Genomic DNA, 12,954 nt, shown 5'->3' on the forward strand with positions numbered 1-12,954 from the left:
ATTATGAAATTTATATACTGAGAAAGTATTTTGTACACAAACTTACATTTTTTGCATTTGGTATATCATCTACAATCAACTGCTTATAGAGAACATTATTCAAAAGCTTTATCATATCACAGAGTCGAGTTGAAGTTTCATTGGCTGTTTCAAATTTTGTGAATTCTTGGTGAAAATCCCTCTCGAATTCACCAGCATTAACGTGAATAATATCATTGGGTTCAATTGTTACTAAATTATCAATCAATCGTGCTTTGATGAGCGATGGCAAGAGGATTGCAAATACCACAGTCAATTTAAGTCCACTTAAAGCCATAATTAAACACTTGCACTCACCGACTACTAAAATGAGACTGATTTACAGCTTGTTTTTCTTCCAAAAGCCTCTTATTTTAGTCATTCAATCCCCCTTCTTGATAACAATACAGAGGAAATTTCACTTTATGTAAATGCAGTCGTTATTCATTGATATACTCTTATTTACTTTGTCGTTTGTTTTTATTAATGGATCTCAGAACAGATGTTACATTTAACAGAATCTCCCATATTACTGACCACCTACGGTCTGCCAGAAAATATTCTGAAGTTCAACGCAACGAGGACTATTGTTATGGATATTCTGAGCAACCTGGCAGAGTTGATTGGCAAGGCAGTTGTTATCGCATCCTCTGGCCAAAGATGTATCAGCCATGGAAGATGTAAGCTCCCAGTACTGTAAGAATGATTGATTGATTATAATTTCGCAATTTAGCGGACCTTGATCTTTGTCTAACTCACCCTGCGAAGTTGCTGAGGGTTCCTGGCGAAAGACTCAGCCAAAGCATTCAAAGCAGATGGACTCAAATTCTGAATACCATATTCCTGGGCAAAATCATACTCCATGAACCAATTAGGATAGAGTTGGGGGGTAAGATTGGCCTGGGTTAAATTGTAGATCCATGTCTCCTGTCCATTGATTTGGAAGGTCTGAGGATCAGCCATGTAAAGCTTGTAGTTGGGATTGACATCACTAAATGCCGTAGTACTGCCAGCATTCCATTGCACATTGACTGCTTGGGAAGGATTGGACTGAGCATAGAAGACAGTGAATTGATCAGCGTGGGTGTGTCCCATAAATTGCCCACTGATTGTATTCCAGAATCGTTCAACAATTCTGGCATATTCGCGTGAATATACACGGTGGCAACTTCCACCGCCTGATGGAATATGACCAATAATATGAACTTTCTCATTAGCTGCTTCGGCAGCCAGGAGAGTATCGTGGAACCACTGCATCTGACCTTGTGGATACAGAGGATCGTACATGAGCCAGAAATTGAAAGTGTAACAATCGTTGTTGTTCAGCGCAATGACACGAAGTCCTGGTCGTACGAGAACGGTGTAGTATCCTCCTCGACGAACTGTTTCCAGGGCTGAAGCAGGAAGCCAATAGGACCACTCATTGGCAAGGAAATCATAGAGCCATTGAGTAGACAAAGCAGGGACATCCATGTGACTGGGTGCGAAGACATTAGTTGGATGAGCCTCATGATTTCCAATAGCTGGATAAGTAGGAATTCCACCAAAGTTTTCACGGAGTGCTGTATGCACTCTACCAATGCTAATTCTATTCCAGTCGAAAGACGTTCCCCAGACACCATGATCAACGATATCTCCAGTGAAGTACACGTAATCGATATTCTATGGAAAGATAATCATAATATAGATAAGGTTTCTAGAAATATAGAATTCTAACAGAATTTACATCATGTTGGGATCTGATATGTCGGAAGGCATCTTGAACTGCTCTGAAAGGACTGTCACAGTCTCGGTAATCACCCCAATAGCCGGCTGCGTTTTCTGGAGGAGCATCTGGAGCCAGAGGTTGATCAGATCTGCAACAAACTGGTTCACCGCAGACTGCACTGGTTCCAGCCTCATAGTTGGGATCGTAATGGGGATCAGAAATCTGAACAATCTTGAGATCATTGGGTCCTCTGGGCACAGATGTATCCTTATCTCCGGTCAGAGGAGGTTGGTTGGGGTTTACATTAATTGACCACTCAAATCCTGACATATCGGCTTCGCAATTCATGCTCTGGAAAACGAAGGCACAGAAATGGCTTTCATCGAAATCTAGCCTGTTATCCATAATGTGAACAATGATGTCTGCATTTATTTCAATAACGCCATCGCACACACGGGATGGGAAGATTCCGAGAGCATTACAGAATTCCTTGGCAAAAGCAGCAATCTCATCACGAGACTGTCCCTGAACTCGGCGACGATTTACAAATTCTCCAAAGACAGCATTGCAGAGGATGCACATGGTCTCATCACGAGGAATGGGCACTTCTGGTCCCTCAAACTTCACCAGTTCATTGGGAACTTCGAACACTTTCACAAGGGTCTTCAAGATAGGGGTTTCAATTCCAGTCTTACGATGATTCTCGACTTCACGCATCAAAAGATCAGCCAAATCCTCTAAAAAAAAATAATATTTCAAAAAATTCCAATTTTTTTCACTATGCACATTTTATTGTATATTATGATCCATACTCTGAAACTGTTCTTGTGATTTTGTCATTTTTGGAAGATACTGATGAGAATCGGCAAAATATGCCATTAAAAGGCATAATAGTAGGAACCACTTCATGATGCACAGAGTTCCACAGGTCACAATATTCCACTCAAGCACTTTCTTCGATGATCTTCGAAACACTACTCCAACAACGTGCGGCCTCACCGTCTTTTAAATAGGTGCTTATCATTATATATGATCTTCTGGTAAAGTGGCGATACCGTTCAATCGTGAAACTTGATAATGGTAATTAATAAGATTTAGAAGGTATATTTTTCTGAATTCTTAAAAAAAATTAACGCGATATTGTATACCAATCGACAGTTAGTGATATTGTTATATCATTTCATACATCTCGCATTGTGATTTCTTTGTCAACATGGACCCAAAACATGCTTAAATGCTTATTAGCTGTTTACACCTGCTATTAAGCCCAATTCACGTTTCAATCACCTGTTAGGATTTTATTGCTCGAACTTTATGGAGAGAGTAATGTACACAAACCCATAAATTTTGAGTTGAATTGATATTTCGACTAATCATCCCCCCCACACCGAGGAATAGCATTATTTAAAAATTTTATGAAACTAAAATTTTTAAGGATAATCACATACCGTATTAATCGATATTTCCTAAATTTAGAGGTTCATAAGCTAAAGATAAGATTTGAATTCTTCGAAGGATTTCGTATAACACAGTCCTATAAATCAGAACCTGACCTAAGATTTATCTTAGGTCCTTCCTCAACAGTTGATCTTGATATCTCGGTAATTAATTCAGAAGAAAATTGCAATTTTCACTTACAATTTCGATGTTAATCAAGCGGGTCTCTATAACATTAATAAATCCAATGAGCCGTGTTTATTCTTTCTTTATTGCTTTCACAATTCATTCATATACCATACATGCACGCATATCTGTATTTATACGAATTTATCATCGCTTGGATCAGCAACTCTGCTATCTGCATTTACTCGTTGTTGTTCGTTACAAATGTAGATACAAAGAAAATGCAGATAGCACAATTGTTAATTATCCAACCGACGATATGTAAATCTTATTTTTTTCAATTACATTTTCTCTAATATAAGGATTTAGTTGCAACTACCGTCGACCAACCACTACTTGATAATACTGATCTTGTAAGACAAAAGAACAGAAAGTCCGAAACCTTTTATCGTACAAATCGTATCGTATCCTACACTTTATTGTCGATACGCAAAAGAATTTTTTTTTTCTAAATCTATTTCGAAGGAATCTTAAAAATCTAATAATTTAGGAAATAAGATAAAACGATGGTATTATATCTAACTTAAATGGTTAGTAGGGGGTAATAAATAGAAGGTAATGGACGGAAAAATAGACCTTAAATGATTTTTTTCTCTTTAATTCTTCAAGACGTTTCGAGGATGGATGTTGATGGATGTCCTCTTCATCAGGTTTCGAATGTGGAGGGAAAATCACGTACAGGTGGAAAAATCTGCTGCTGCACTGCACTTGGGCTTTTTTACAAGAGTAAAGAATTGTAAAAAAGTCCAAGTGCAATGCAGCAGCAGACTTTTCGCATCTGTACATGATTTTTCCTCCACATTCGAAACCTGATGAACAGGACATTCATCAACATCCATCCTCGAAACGTCTTGAAGAATTAAAGAGAAAAAATCAAGACTGGCCTATATTTTTGTACACTCTCTGCTACAACAGCAAGATTAGCAAGTGGATCGTAAGAGGAAGATCGGGAATGAACGGCTATTAAACCCAATGCTTAGTTCATCGTCAGCCAAAGAAAACTATAACTAACAGAGCTATTTACTCTCTGATGGTTAATGATAGGAGCTCTATTTACGAGGACCGTCGTTTTCTTACACATGTCTTCTCTCAATGCGAATTCATGTTCATTCATAAAAAAAGAATATTTAAGAAAGATGTATAATTTACGGGTACATTTCTAATATATTACCATTTGTAATCGATATAGTCGAATTAGATATTTTAAAACTTTTCCAAAAACTCCAAATTTAATTAAATCGGTTGAAAAATAGACCCTCCAAAGTCCAAAGTGATTAAACTTTGATATTCAAAAAATCAAGATTGAGATTTTTTTGATCATATGTTAAGTTTAGACGAAATGTTCAACTGTACTTACCATTTCCAAAATATTATGTATTCAAAAAACTAAAAGAAAATAACCGAAAAAATTGGGTGGGAGGAAAAAGGAACAAAAAAACAGCTGGAGAAATTATTTTTTTTTTATTGGGGGTCACCAAAGATCGAAAGCTAATATCTCTTAATGTTTAAGGTCCAGAGCGGTGGCCAGTTGAAAAAGAGCGGATAAACTGCTCTCTCTGTGAGTTCGTGTAGTATAAACTAGGAAATTGGAAAAAAATAGGAATTAGGAAAAAATAAAAATGATTTCATTAACTTTGGATTACTCTATTATAAATTTTACCCGTCCTATGCAAATATAATATTATCATTTCGTTTGATTTAAATACATACTGAGAGTAATCCGAAAAAGACAAAATAACATTCCGGGAGTGTTAATTTTACCCTGCAGTATTGATCCGAAATCGGTGTAAATATTACCCTTTTTAGGTGTATTAGGGGTTAAAGGTATCCTTTTTCAAGTTAATTTTACCCTTAAAATGGTGTAAAATTAACATTAAAAAATGTTGGTATATTTTTTCACCCGAAAAGTGTTAAAGTTATGACGAAAAAAAGTTAATCGTAGCCTCTTTTTTCTCAGTGTAGTGTCTTCTTCGTACATGCAACTGATTTCATTTTTATTAAAAAGATCTAATTTAGAAAAACAATGTTAAATTATATTTTTGACCATAGATTGAATTTACAAATTTGAGCATTCCGCGAAGTGTCTTTCATTTAACGGAAATTGTTTTTTATATTAAACTTTGAGCTGTAATTCACGTAGTGATAAGACGGTAAATTTCATTTCTAATATTAGGCGTATATTAAAAATTTTCCTGTACTTATCAGGTGAGAAATAATCGTATGATTAATTTTGAGTTCTCCTGTTCTGACCACTTGAAATACTACTGAGAATTTCGTGCATAATTCAAAATTATTGCATTACGTCGCCAAAAGCATTGCTATGCACAACAAAGAGGATATTTTCACGTATTTTGCTGAATTTTCCTCTATAGAATTATTTAAGTAACTTTAATTCATGATTTATACAGTTCTGGAAATACCGCATCCCCGCTTTCTGACCAAATTTTCCGGTAAATATAAGCATAAATCACTATACAATATACCGTCGAAATTCGATAAATATTTGATGAAATCAATATCTACCGAAATCTTCACGCGCTTCTATCTGCAGAACTTAAAATATTCATATTTAAGAAAGACATAAATTGAAATGTTAACTATCAAGATATTCCCAAGTATCTTCAATGTTGTAGAAAGGTACGTGGCATTTAATTCAATATATTTCACGTGGATTTTTAAGCTATTTAATCTAGACTATATCTATTTATAGTCAATAATTGTATCAAGATTTTATCAAGTGTGCATAAAAGTATATTTTAGTGCTTTAATCCCTAAATCGTGACCAAACAGAAGAACCAAATATTTGTTTTGGGAATTCCAATTAAACTCATTCAAATATGAACTGTTTGTAAAAAGATTTATTAAAAACACTATAATATTATTGTTCTTTTAGGAATTCCAAGAGCTTAGAGCAGTCTACACAGTGACAATGAACACTGATAGAAGAAAAGTTATTGGTGACAAGGCAGTGAATGAAGCACTTGCTGGTCGTGGAGTTGGAATGTCTCCGTGGGTTCCATCAAATTGCTGGTTCTGCTGGATCCACTCAAGGTACTGACTAACATCGATATATACTCCCGGGAAATGTCTCCTGCCACAGCCATAGCCAAAAGACACTACTCCCGTCACAAGACCATCACACATTAGTCCACCGCCAGAATCTCCCTGACAGGAATCCCTTCCTCCTGCCATGGTTCCCGCGCAGAACATGTTGTCATGCAGAAGTCCTCTGTAGGACTGATTGCAGCGATCCGTATCGATGATGTCCAAATCCACCCTCTGAAGGGCGGGAGAGGGTGTATTATCTCCCTCAGTTGTAGTGCCCCATCCCGCCAAATTACAAACTGTTCCTACGGATGGGATGCTCCGGGACAATGGCCTGGGTGAGACAATGCCTTGCTGCAGACGGAAGGGAATACTGACCCGGAGTATAGCAATATCATTCTCCATTGTGGCAATATCGTAGTCTGGATGGGCAAAGATATGAGACACAAGGCGCACTTCTCTCGTGAGAGCCGGTGAATTTCGCGTTATTGACACATCCCCAGCCATCACTTGAATCTACGAAATGATAGTACAACAGAATAAAATGATAAGACAGTGATAATGAAAAGCAGGAACAAGTTCATTTGCCCACAGTTATGGGCTTTAATTCAATTATTACACAATAAAATGTAAAGTACGTGAATTATGTGAATGGAATAATGTCAATAATGTCTAGGGGAAACTGGGGCACCACTAAACACGGGGTAGCACCAAACACTGATTTTTATTGTTAAACTATTTGGAGTATCTCAACCATTTTTTCAGTGGACAAGTATCTTTATAGTGCCTATAAATGCCTATAGGTCTGGTCTTCGGAAGTCGAATATCTGATTAAAAAATCTCAGTGTTTGGTGTTATCCCATGTTTGGTGGTGCCCCAGTTTCCCCTATACAGAAGGAATTTATTTAAAATTCTAATAAATTTTTTTAAATAAAATTTTATATTTTTTTTATTTTTTTCTAAATATTCCAAGGTGGGCTGTAAAGATTTAATTTTAAATTGTGCCAAATAAAAAACAAGTTTTTATTTTAAATGCAATGTTATGCACTTAGTTTATTTATATAAAACGCGAAAATTTAAAAAGAGACCAGCAAAATGAACTTCCCTTGCATTTGGCAATATAAACTTTACAAAAATACTTTTTGGGAAAATATGACAAGGCACAATCCGACGGCAGATGCATTTTATGAGGGATATAAAGATTTTGATTTTTTTTTATAATAATACCATCACTCTTATTTTATAATTTATTTATAATAAATTTCAAAATGGGAGAAAATTGTTCTTTTTAAATTTCAATGGAGATTTAAACGTTCTTAAATTCAACCATGATTACCCATAAAATAAATTTAATTTATAATTTTATAACATAATAATAATAATAATAAAATTCGTTACTGACTCTTAGAACTATAATGCAAAACCGACTTGATGGAATTATGATATTATATAGCATTATGACTAACATTTTAGATAATCAACGAAGGGTGACTGTAAATACTTAAATTATATTAAATTGAATATGTTTAATTCAAAACTACATCAAAAATTTAAAAAAATAAGTGAATTTTGTTTAGAGATAATCAAAAATAATTTTTTGGTGTGATAGGGAATAAAGAAGGTTATGGTAATCATCTTTTGAGTGATCCTTCAAAGACATAAAGCGGGCTCTCCTGTACTGTTTGGCTTTTTTATCCCTTTAATCAATATATCAAAAATATCGCGTCAGGAAGTTTTGAAAAACTATACAGGGGAACTGTGTCAAATTTCGGACATCTCATATATCGGACACATCTTTTGTTTCTCAGAATTTCATAAAATTTAGTTTTTAACTTTTAGAAGTTGCGTAAGGCAAAATAAATAAAAAAAATGTGTCGACTTTATGAATGAGATGTTGTAGAAAAAACCTTAGATGTACATGTTCTTGAAGGGCAAGGTGCACGGTAAAAACTTTCGGCCACTGACCGAAATATTGGAATAAATTTACTTTGGAACAATTTTTTTTGGAACGAAATTGTATCTGAAGAAGACATTTAAATCCCGAATAGATACAAATTTGTCCCAAAAATTTGGGTGTCCGTAGACGAGCTAATTTTTGGAACAAATATGTGCCGAAATTTTTTACCGTGTAGTTCAACAAACTTTGTGTCGGATATTTCAAACAAAGCAACATCTATTTCTATATTTTTATTTTATTTTAAATATTATTAAGGATAATTTTACACGAAACAAATATGGTCAAGGTTTCAAATAACACTTTTAAATGAAAGAGAAAGATAAATTTATTTTAGAAATATAACACAACAAACTTACAACTATGGGGATTCTATACAACATGTCCGAAATTTGGACAACTCCCTTAATTCGCAAAATTAGGGAAATGTGACTGTCAATCTTTTTAGTTTTACATAGAAATATATAGAAAAATTTATAGAAAAAAATTCGATTCGTGTTCATAGTTTTGGCTAGACATTTTTTTTATGTTTCTCATAATATAAGTCATAAAAAGTGAATAATATAGGTAAATGGCTAAATGATGTTCTTTAACCTTTGACCGATTTAAACTCAATAACTCTTACTGTTTACGATAAGTTCTTAGAACAATCGCAAATAGTTCGAGCAGCTCGCAAAGCCCCTGACACCCCTCTTTCAACATAATAAGTAACTCTTGTGGATATAAAAGTACAATTTAGACTAAAATTTATTCTGAATTTTGAATCCGACACCCAGAGAATATGTTTAATTTATAGGAACGTTTTTGCTCTTTTGCTTATATTGAAATAAATCATTTTACTTTTTTTCTTTTTTCTATTTAGGCATAACTCACTGATAAAGCTGATGGCATAACTTGTAATCTCCAAAGTAATGGGTAAAGCTTTCATTTTATTAATTTCTTACCGAGGCTGGATTGAAGACTTGAGCACGTGAGTCGGTGACACAGTGACTTGCTGTGAGGATGTGAGAGAGATCAATGAGAGTACCTCCACAAAAATGTGATCCCAATCGAGATTGGACGGATACTTTTCCCGGGAATTCTCCCATCACAGCTGGTGTTCCACCTATGATACGCGGAAACCACTTGATGTCCCCCTCATCGTCGAATCTTGGCTGGATGTAGACAGGAATTACAGGTACATCATCGTCCTCGTAACCTGGATAATCCTGTTCTGTAGTTGGTGTATCATCGTCTGATTAAAAAAAAAGTCATTGAATCACATAAATTCTCAGAAAAATGACTAATGCTTAAGATGATAGGGGATCTAAAATATGATCTATAAACAATACCTTCTTGATTCATAACACCATTTGCACAAAGTAGAAGAACCAGCAACACAATACTCGTAGAAAATTTAAAATTCATCTTAACTTGGACACTATAGCATAAGTTTGGATTAAGATGGACTGAAAGTGGGAATGATGTTACTTTGAGCAGAATGAGGACGGTGACTGAGGTGCGAAATAGGGAGCGTAATTTTTGCCGTCGATAGCTTATCTAATCACAGCAAATGTGTATTAGTCACGGGTAAATTGGTCAACGGTTAAAAATATCGCAAAATTTTGTATTATAATGATAAGAAAGACGACTTGAGAGACATCTACGATATTTTTTCAATTTCATCAGAGCTTTATCTTATCAGAGGAAAGCTTTTAACAAAACATAAAGTTATGGTATGCTAGAGACTTTTATTTCAAACTCAATGTTTCAATGGTATATCAGTTAATGAAATGTACAAGTTTAAAGTTAGAATTTTCAGAATTTATTGTTGATCTACTGCTGGTGTTGCACGTGGAAATTCTGTTCCTGGTGGCGTTAAATCAGTACGATTGTACGTCTGGTTAATCCAATCAAGGTAGAATCGGACATCCATGAAAATGCTGGGATTATTGACTTGGTTGCAAGTTATTCCATCGTGGAAAATTCCAATAAGTTGTCTCTGTGAAAATAAAATACACTTAGTAATGTTTGATTAAATAATTAAGAATTGGGAAGATCTTACGTTAAAGTATACACCACCCCCTTGGTTACCATTGCAAGGACTATTTGTGGGAGCAGGTGTTAGTTGTCCACAGCAGAACATATTTGTTAAGATTCTATTAGTATTTGCAGGAGGAGTCGTACAAACTGCATTAGTGATGGTATTCATACTAAAGGATCTTAACATTCTTTGGTTTTCAGCCTATAACGCATAAATGATTTTCATTAATTATCTTTAAAATCAACAGCTTTAAATTAAGTCGTATTCTTACCACAGGAATTGGAAATTGCCAACCAGCAAATTGTACAGAAGTTCCAACAGGGATAATTCGACTATTTAGAATAGCACCTTCAATGGTATTGTGAGGAAATAAGAAAGGAGTAGATAAACGAAGTACAGCAAGATTATTGACGCCTGTTAGATGGTTAAAATGATCGTGGATAAAGAGGTGGGAAAGTGTTCGTTCTTCACGGTTCATGCTGGTTCCCAAGACGTGGTTATCACCGGCTGTTATCCTCACCCAGAAGTGATTAATTGATCGATTTCCTTCAGTGACAACCGATGCAGCGGTCAAGATGTGTCGATCATTGAGAACAACTCCTTGCGCGAAGTTATTTAGCACCCTAACAAGAACCTAGAGACATCCAGTTGATAATTAATTATTTTTTATATTGTACCTTTAATTACTCACTGTCCATGGAAATTCTCCCTGTGCAACATTTGTTCCACCCATGACAAAATTTTCTGGGACATTTTCGTCCAGTAGGTTCGATCCCAGGGAGCATCCTAGATTAAACCAAATATCCTCAAGTATTTCTTTCAACTTTGAACCAATAAACAAAACTTACCCACTAAAGCAATTAGTATCGCAATCTTCAACATTTTTGCACTTATAACACTACAACGCAGGAACGAAAATTCCGTCGAAGCACAATTCACGAAGGCTGTGCTATAAATGAAGAATGATATTAACAGTTTAAGGTTTTTCGTAACTAGGTGCGCAGATTTTTTATCTAATCATTAGTCTTTTTCCCCGAATAACAATTTATGACTATCATCCCAAAGGATTAGAAAAAGGTTTTAATCGTACATCTTTATCAAAAAGATCAAGGCGATTGACGAAATTCCTGTCCCAAATTATTGCGAAAGGCTAAAGTTACAGCAACCTGCTCGATCAGATAGAGTAATATCCACACCTGAGGATCTTTACCCATTTTTTTTACTACTGCTTCTAACAGGAAATATTTGTTTTTTTTTTTACTTTTTTCAGATGATTTTACTCTAGGTAGAACTGGGTAAATAACATTTTTTAGAAAAGTTGTTCAAAAATGATTTCCCATTAGCTAAATTTTTAAAATTTTAAATGAAAATTTTATAAAATATATAGTTTAAAAATTGTACTTTAATATTCTTAAGAAATTGAATTAAATATAATTTTTTTTATTATGTTTAAAAAAAAACGCATCAAAAATTTTAGCTTACATAGAAATAAATATTTTGTAACATTATTCGTTGAATGTTTGTGAATTTCTATTGTGGACTTACGTAATTCTCATAAATCGTATAGTTCAAAAAGTTCGTATAAATTTGTACTTTTTCACAAACATTGGCCTCAATTCTGAGACCAAAATCAAGATCAAAATTTCAAGCTGTCAAATATTTTCAAAATCAAGATTTCTTATTCTGACGCGAAGCATTTATGGATCCTAAAATGTCTTAGTTAAGAACCAAAGATTTCAAGATTTTCCACACTTAACAAAACGTCACTTCTTATAAATATCTTCATTTCTCTGTTGAATTTTTTGAAATTTCGTCATATATTTTGTCAGAATACCAAAATATTGAAATTTTCTTGATCTTGATCTTGATTTTGATCTAAGAATTGAGGCCATTGTTTGTAATATGATCATTTGACGACCATTTTTTTATTTTTTTACGAAAATTCGTAAATTTTCATAAATATACAAAAATCGGCAAAAAATATGTTCGTAAAATTTCATTAATTTTTCTTAAAGTTTTGTCAGACAAATATAAATGTATGAACAAATATTTGTAAAGTAACGAAAAATGCTCGTAGAGTTCTTAAATTCCAAACTTTTACTAAATTTCACTATCTTGATAATTCAAAGGACCTCTGAGAGGTGCTTGGAATTATTTCAAGAAAACAAGAAATTTGACGTTTTGGAATCTTGAAATATTGATTTCAGAATTGGAAATCTTGAAATCCACACGGTTTGTGTCTTGGATTTCAAGGTTTAAAGACATTTGACAGATTTGACATCTTGATCTTGATTTTTTGATTTCAGAATACCAAAATCTTGAAATTTTCTTGATTTTTGTCATGATTTGATCATGATCTTGGTCACAGAATTGAGGCCAATGTTTGTGAAAAAAGTACATGCTTTTACGAACTTTTTTTGTAGGATACGATTAAACAAGCCTTTCGTAAGTCCCCACTAAGAATTCAAAAATATTTACGAACAATTTTAGGAACCATTTTTTCAGTATTAGGGAAAACTAGGGCACCACTAAACACGGGATAGTACCAAACACTGCGATTTTTAATCAGATATTCGACTTCAG

General features: G+C 34.3%; 3 protein-coding genes across 3 annotated transcripts in view; all 3 read right to left on the bottom strand.

Annotated features, from left to right (window-relative positions):
• LOC129800976 (uncharacterized) overlaps nt 1-9,866 on the bottom strand; it is a 32,562-nt gene extending 22,696 nt beyond the window's left edge. Inside the window, exons 1-8 of the mRNA XM_055845756.1 lie at nt 9,680-9,866; nt 9,293-9,582; nt 6,270-6,910; nt 3,014-3,036; nt 1,745-2,463; nt 778-1,680; nt 552-712; nt 47-353 (exon numbers count right to left, since the gene is read on the bottom strand). Of these exons, the coding sequence (XP_055701731.1) occupies nt 47-353; nt 552-712; nt 778-1,680; nt 1,745-2,463; nt 3,014-3,036; nt 6,270-6,910; nt 9,293-9,582; nt 9,680-9,755 (3,120 nt within the window). The 5' untranslated portion in view covers nt 9,756-9,866. The remainder of the gene's footprint in view (nt 1-46; nt 354-551; nt 713-777; nt 1,681-1,744; nt 2,464-3,013; nt 3,037-6,269; nt 6,911-9,292; nt 9,583-9,679) is intronic.
• LOC129806281 (sphingomyelin phosphodiesterase-like) lies at nt 480-2,750 on the bottom strand. The gene is made up of 4 exons (XM_055854756.1): nt 2,539-2,750; nt 1,745-2,463; nt 778-1,680; nt 480-712 (listed from the first exon to the last, which is right to left on the bottom strand). The coding sequence occupies exons 1-4, from the start codon at nt 2,633-2,635 to the stop codon at nt 548-550; spliced, it is 1,884 nt and encodes a 627-aa protein (XP_055710731.1). The 5' UTR covers nt 2,636-2,750; the 3' UTR covers nt 480-547.
• Nucleotides 9,867-10,058: 192 nt separating the features above from the next.
• LOC129806306 (trypsin-like) lies at nt 10,059-11,432 on the bottom strand. Its single transcript, XM_055854786.1, has 5 exons — nt 11,220-11,432; nt 11,063-11,157; nt 10,643-11,005; nt 10,393-10,572; nt 10,059-10,329 (listed from the first exon to the last, which is right to left on the bottom strand). Exons 1-5 carry the CDS (start codon nt 11,251-11,253, stop codon nt 10,153-10,155), a joined length of 849 nt encoding a protein of 282 aa, XP_055710761.1. The 5' UTR covers nt 11,254-11,432; the 3' UTR covers nt 10,059-10,152.
• Nucleotides 11,433-12,954: the final 1,522 nt, after the last annotated feature.

The sequence above is a fragment of the Phlebotomus papatasi genome, chromosome 1 (genome assembly GCF_024763615.1).
Source record: "Phlebotomus papatasi isolate M1 chromosome 1, Ppap_2.1, whole genome shotgun sequence".
Classification (NCBI taxonomy): Eukaryota; Metazoa; Arthropoda; class Insecta; order Diptera; family Psychodidae; genus Phlebotomus; species Phlebotomus papatasi.

What these genes read in the sequence shown, in the direction of transcription:
- LOC129806281 (XM_055854756.1), bottom strand. Translation starts at nt 2,635, where the DNA reads ATGAAGTGGTTCCTACTATTATGCCTTTTAATGGCATATTTTGCCGAT. An exon ending in ATATCAGATCCCAACATGAT is followed by an intron (nt 1,681 to 1,744) that starts GTAAATTCTGTT and finishes ATCTTTCCATAG; the next exon opens with AATATCGATTACGTGTACTT. An exon ending in ACCCTCAGCAACTTCGCAGG is followed by an intron (nt 713 to 777) that starts GTGAGTTAGACA and finishes TCATTCTTACAG; the next exon opens with TACTGGGAGCTTACATCTTC.
- LOC129806306 (XM_055854786.1), bottom strand. Translation starts at nt 11,253, where the DNA reads ATGTTGAAGATTGCGATACTAATTGCTTTAGTGG. An exon ending in AGGGAGAATTTCCATGGACA is followed by an intron (nt 11,006 to 11,062) that starts GTGAGTAATTAA and finishes GGATGTCTCTAG; the next exon opens with GTTCTTGTTAGGGTGCTAAA. An exon ending in GGGGTGGTGTATACTTTAAC is followed by an intron (nt 10,330 to 10,392) that starts GTAAGATCTTCC and finishes TTATTTTCACAG; the next exon opens with AGACAACTTATTGGAATTTT.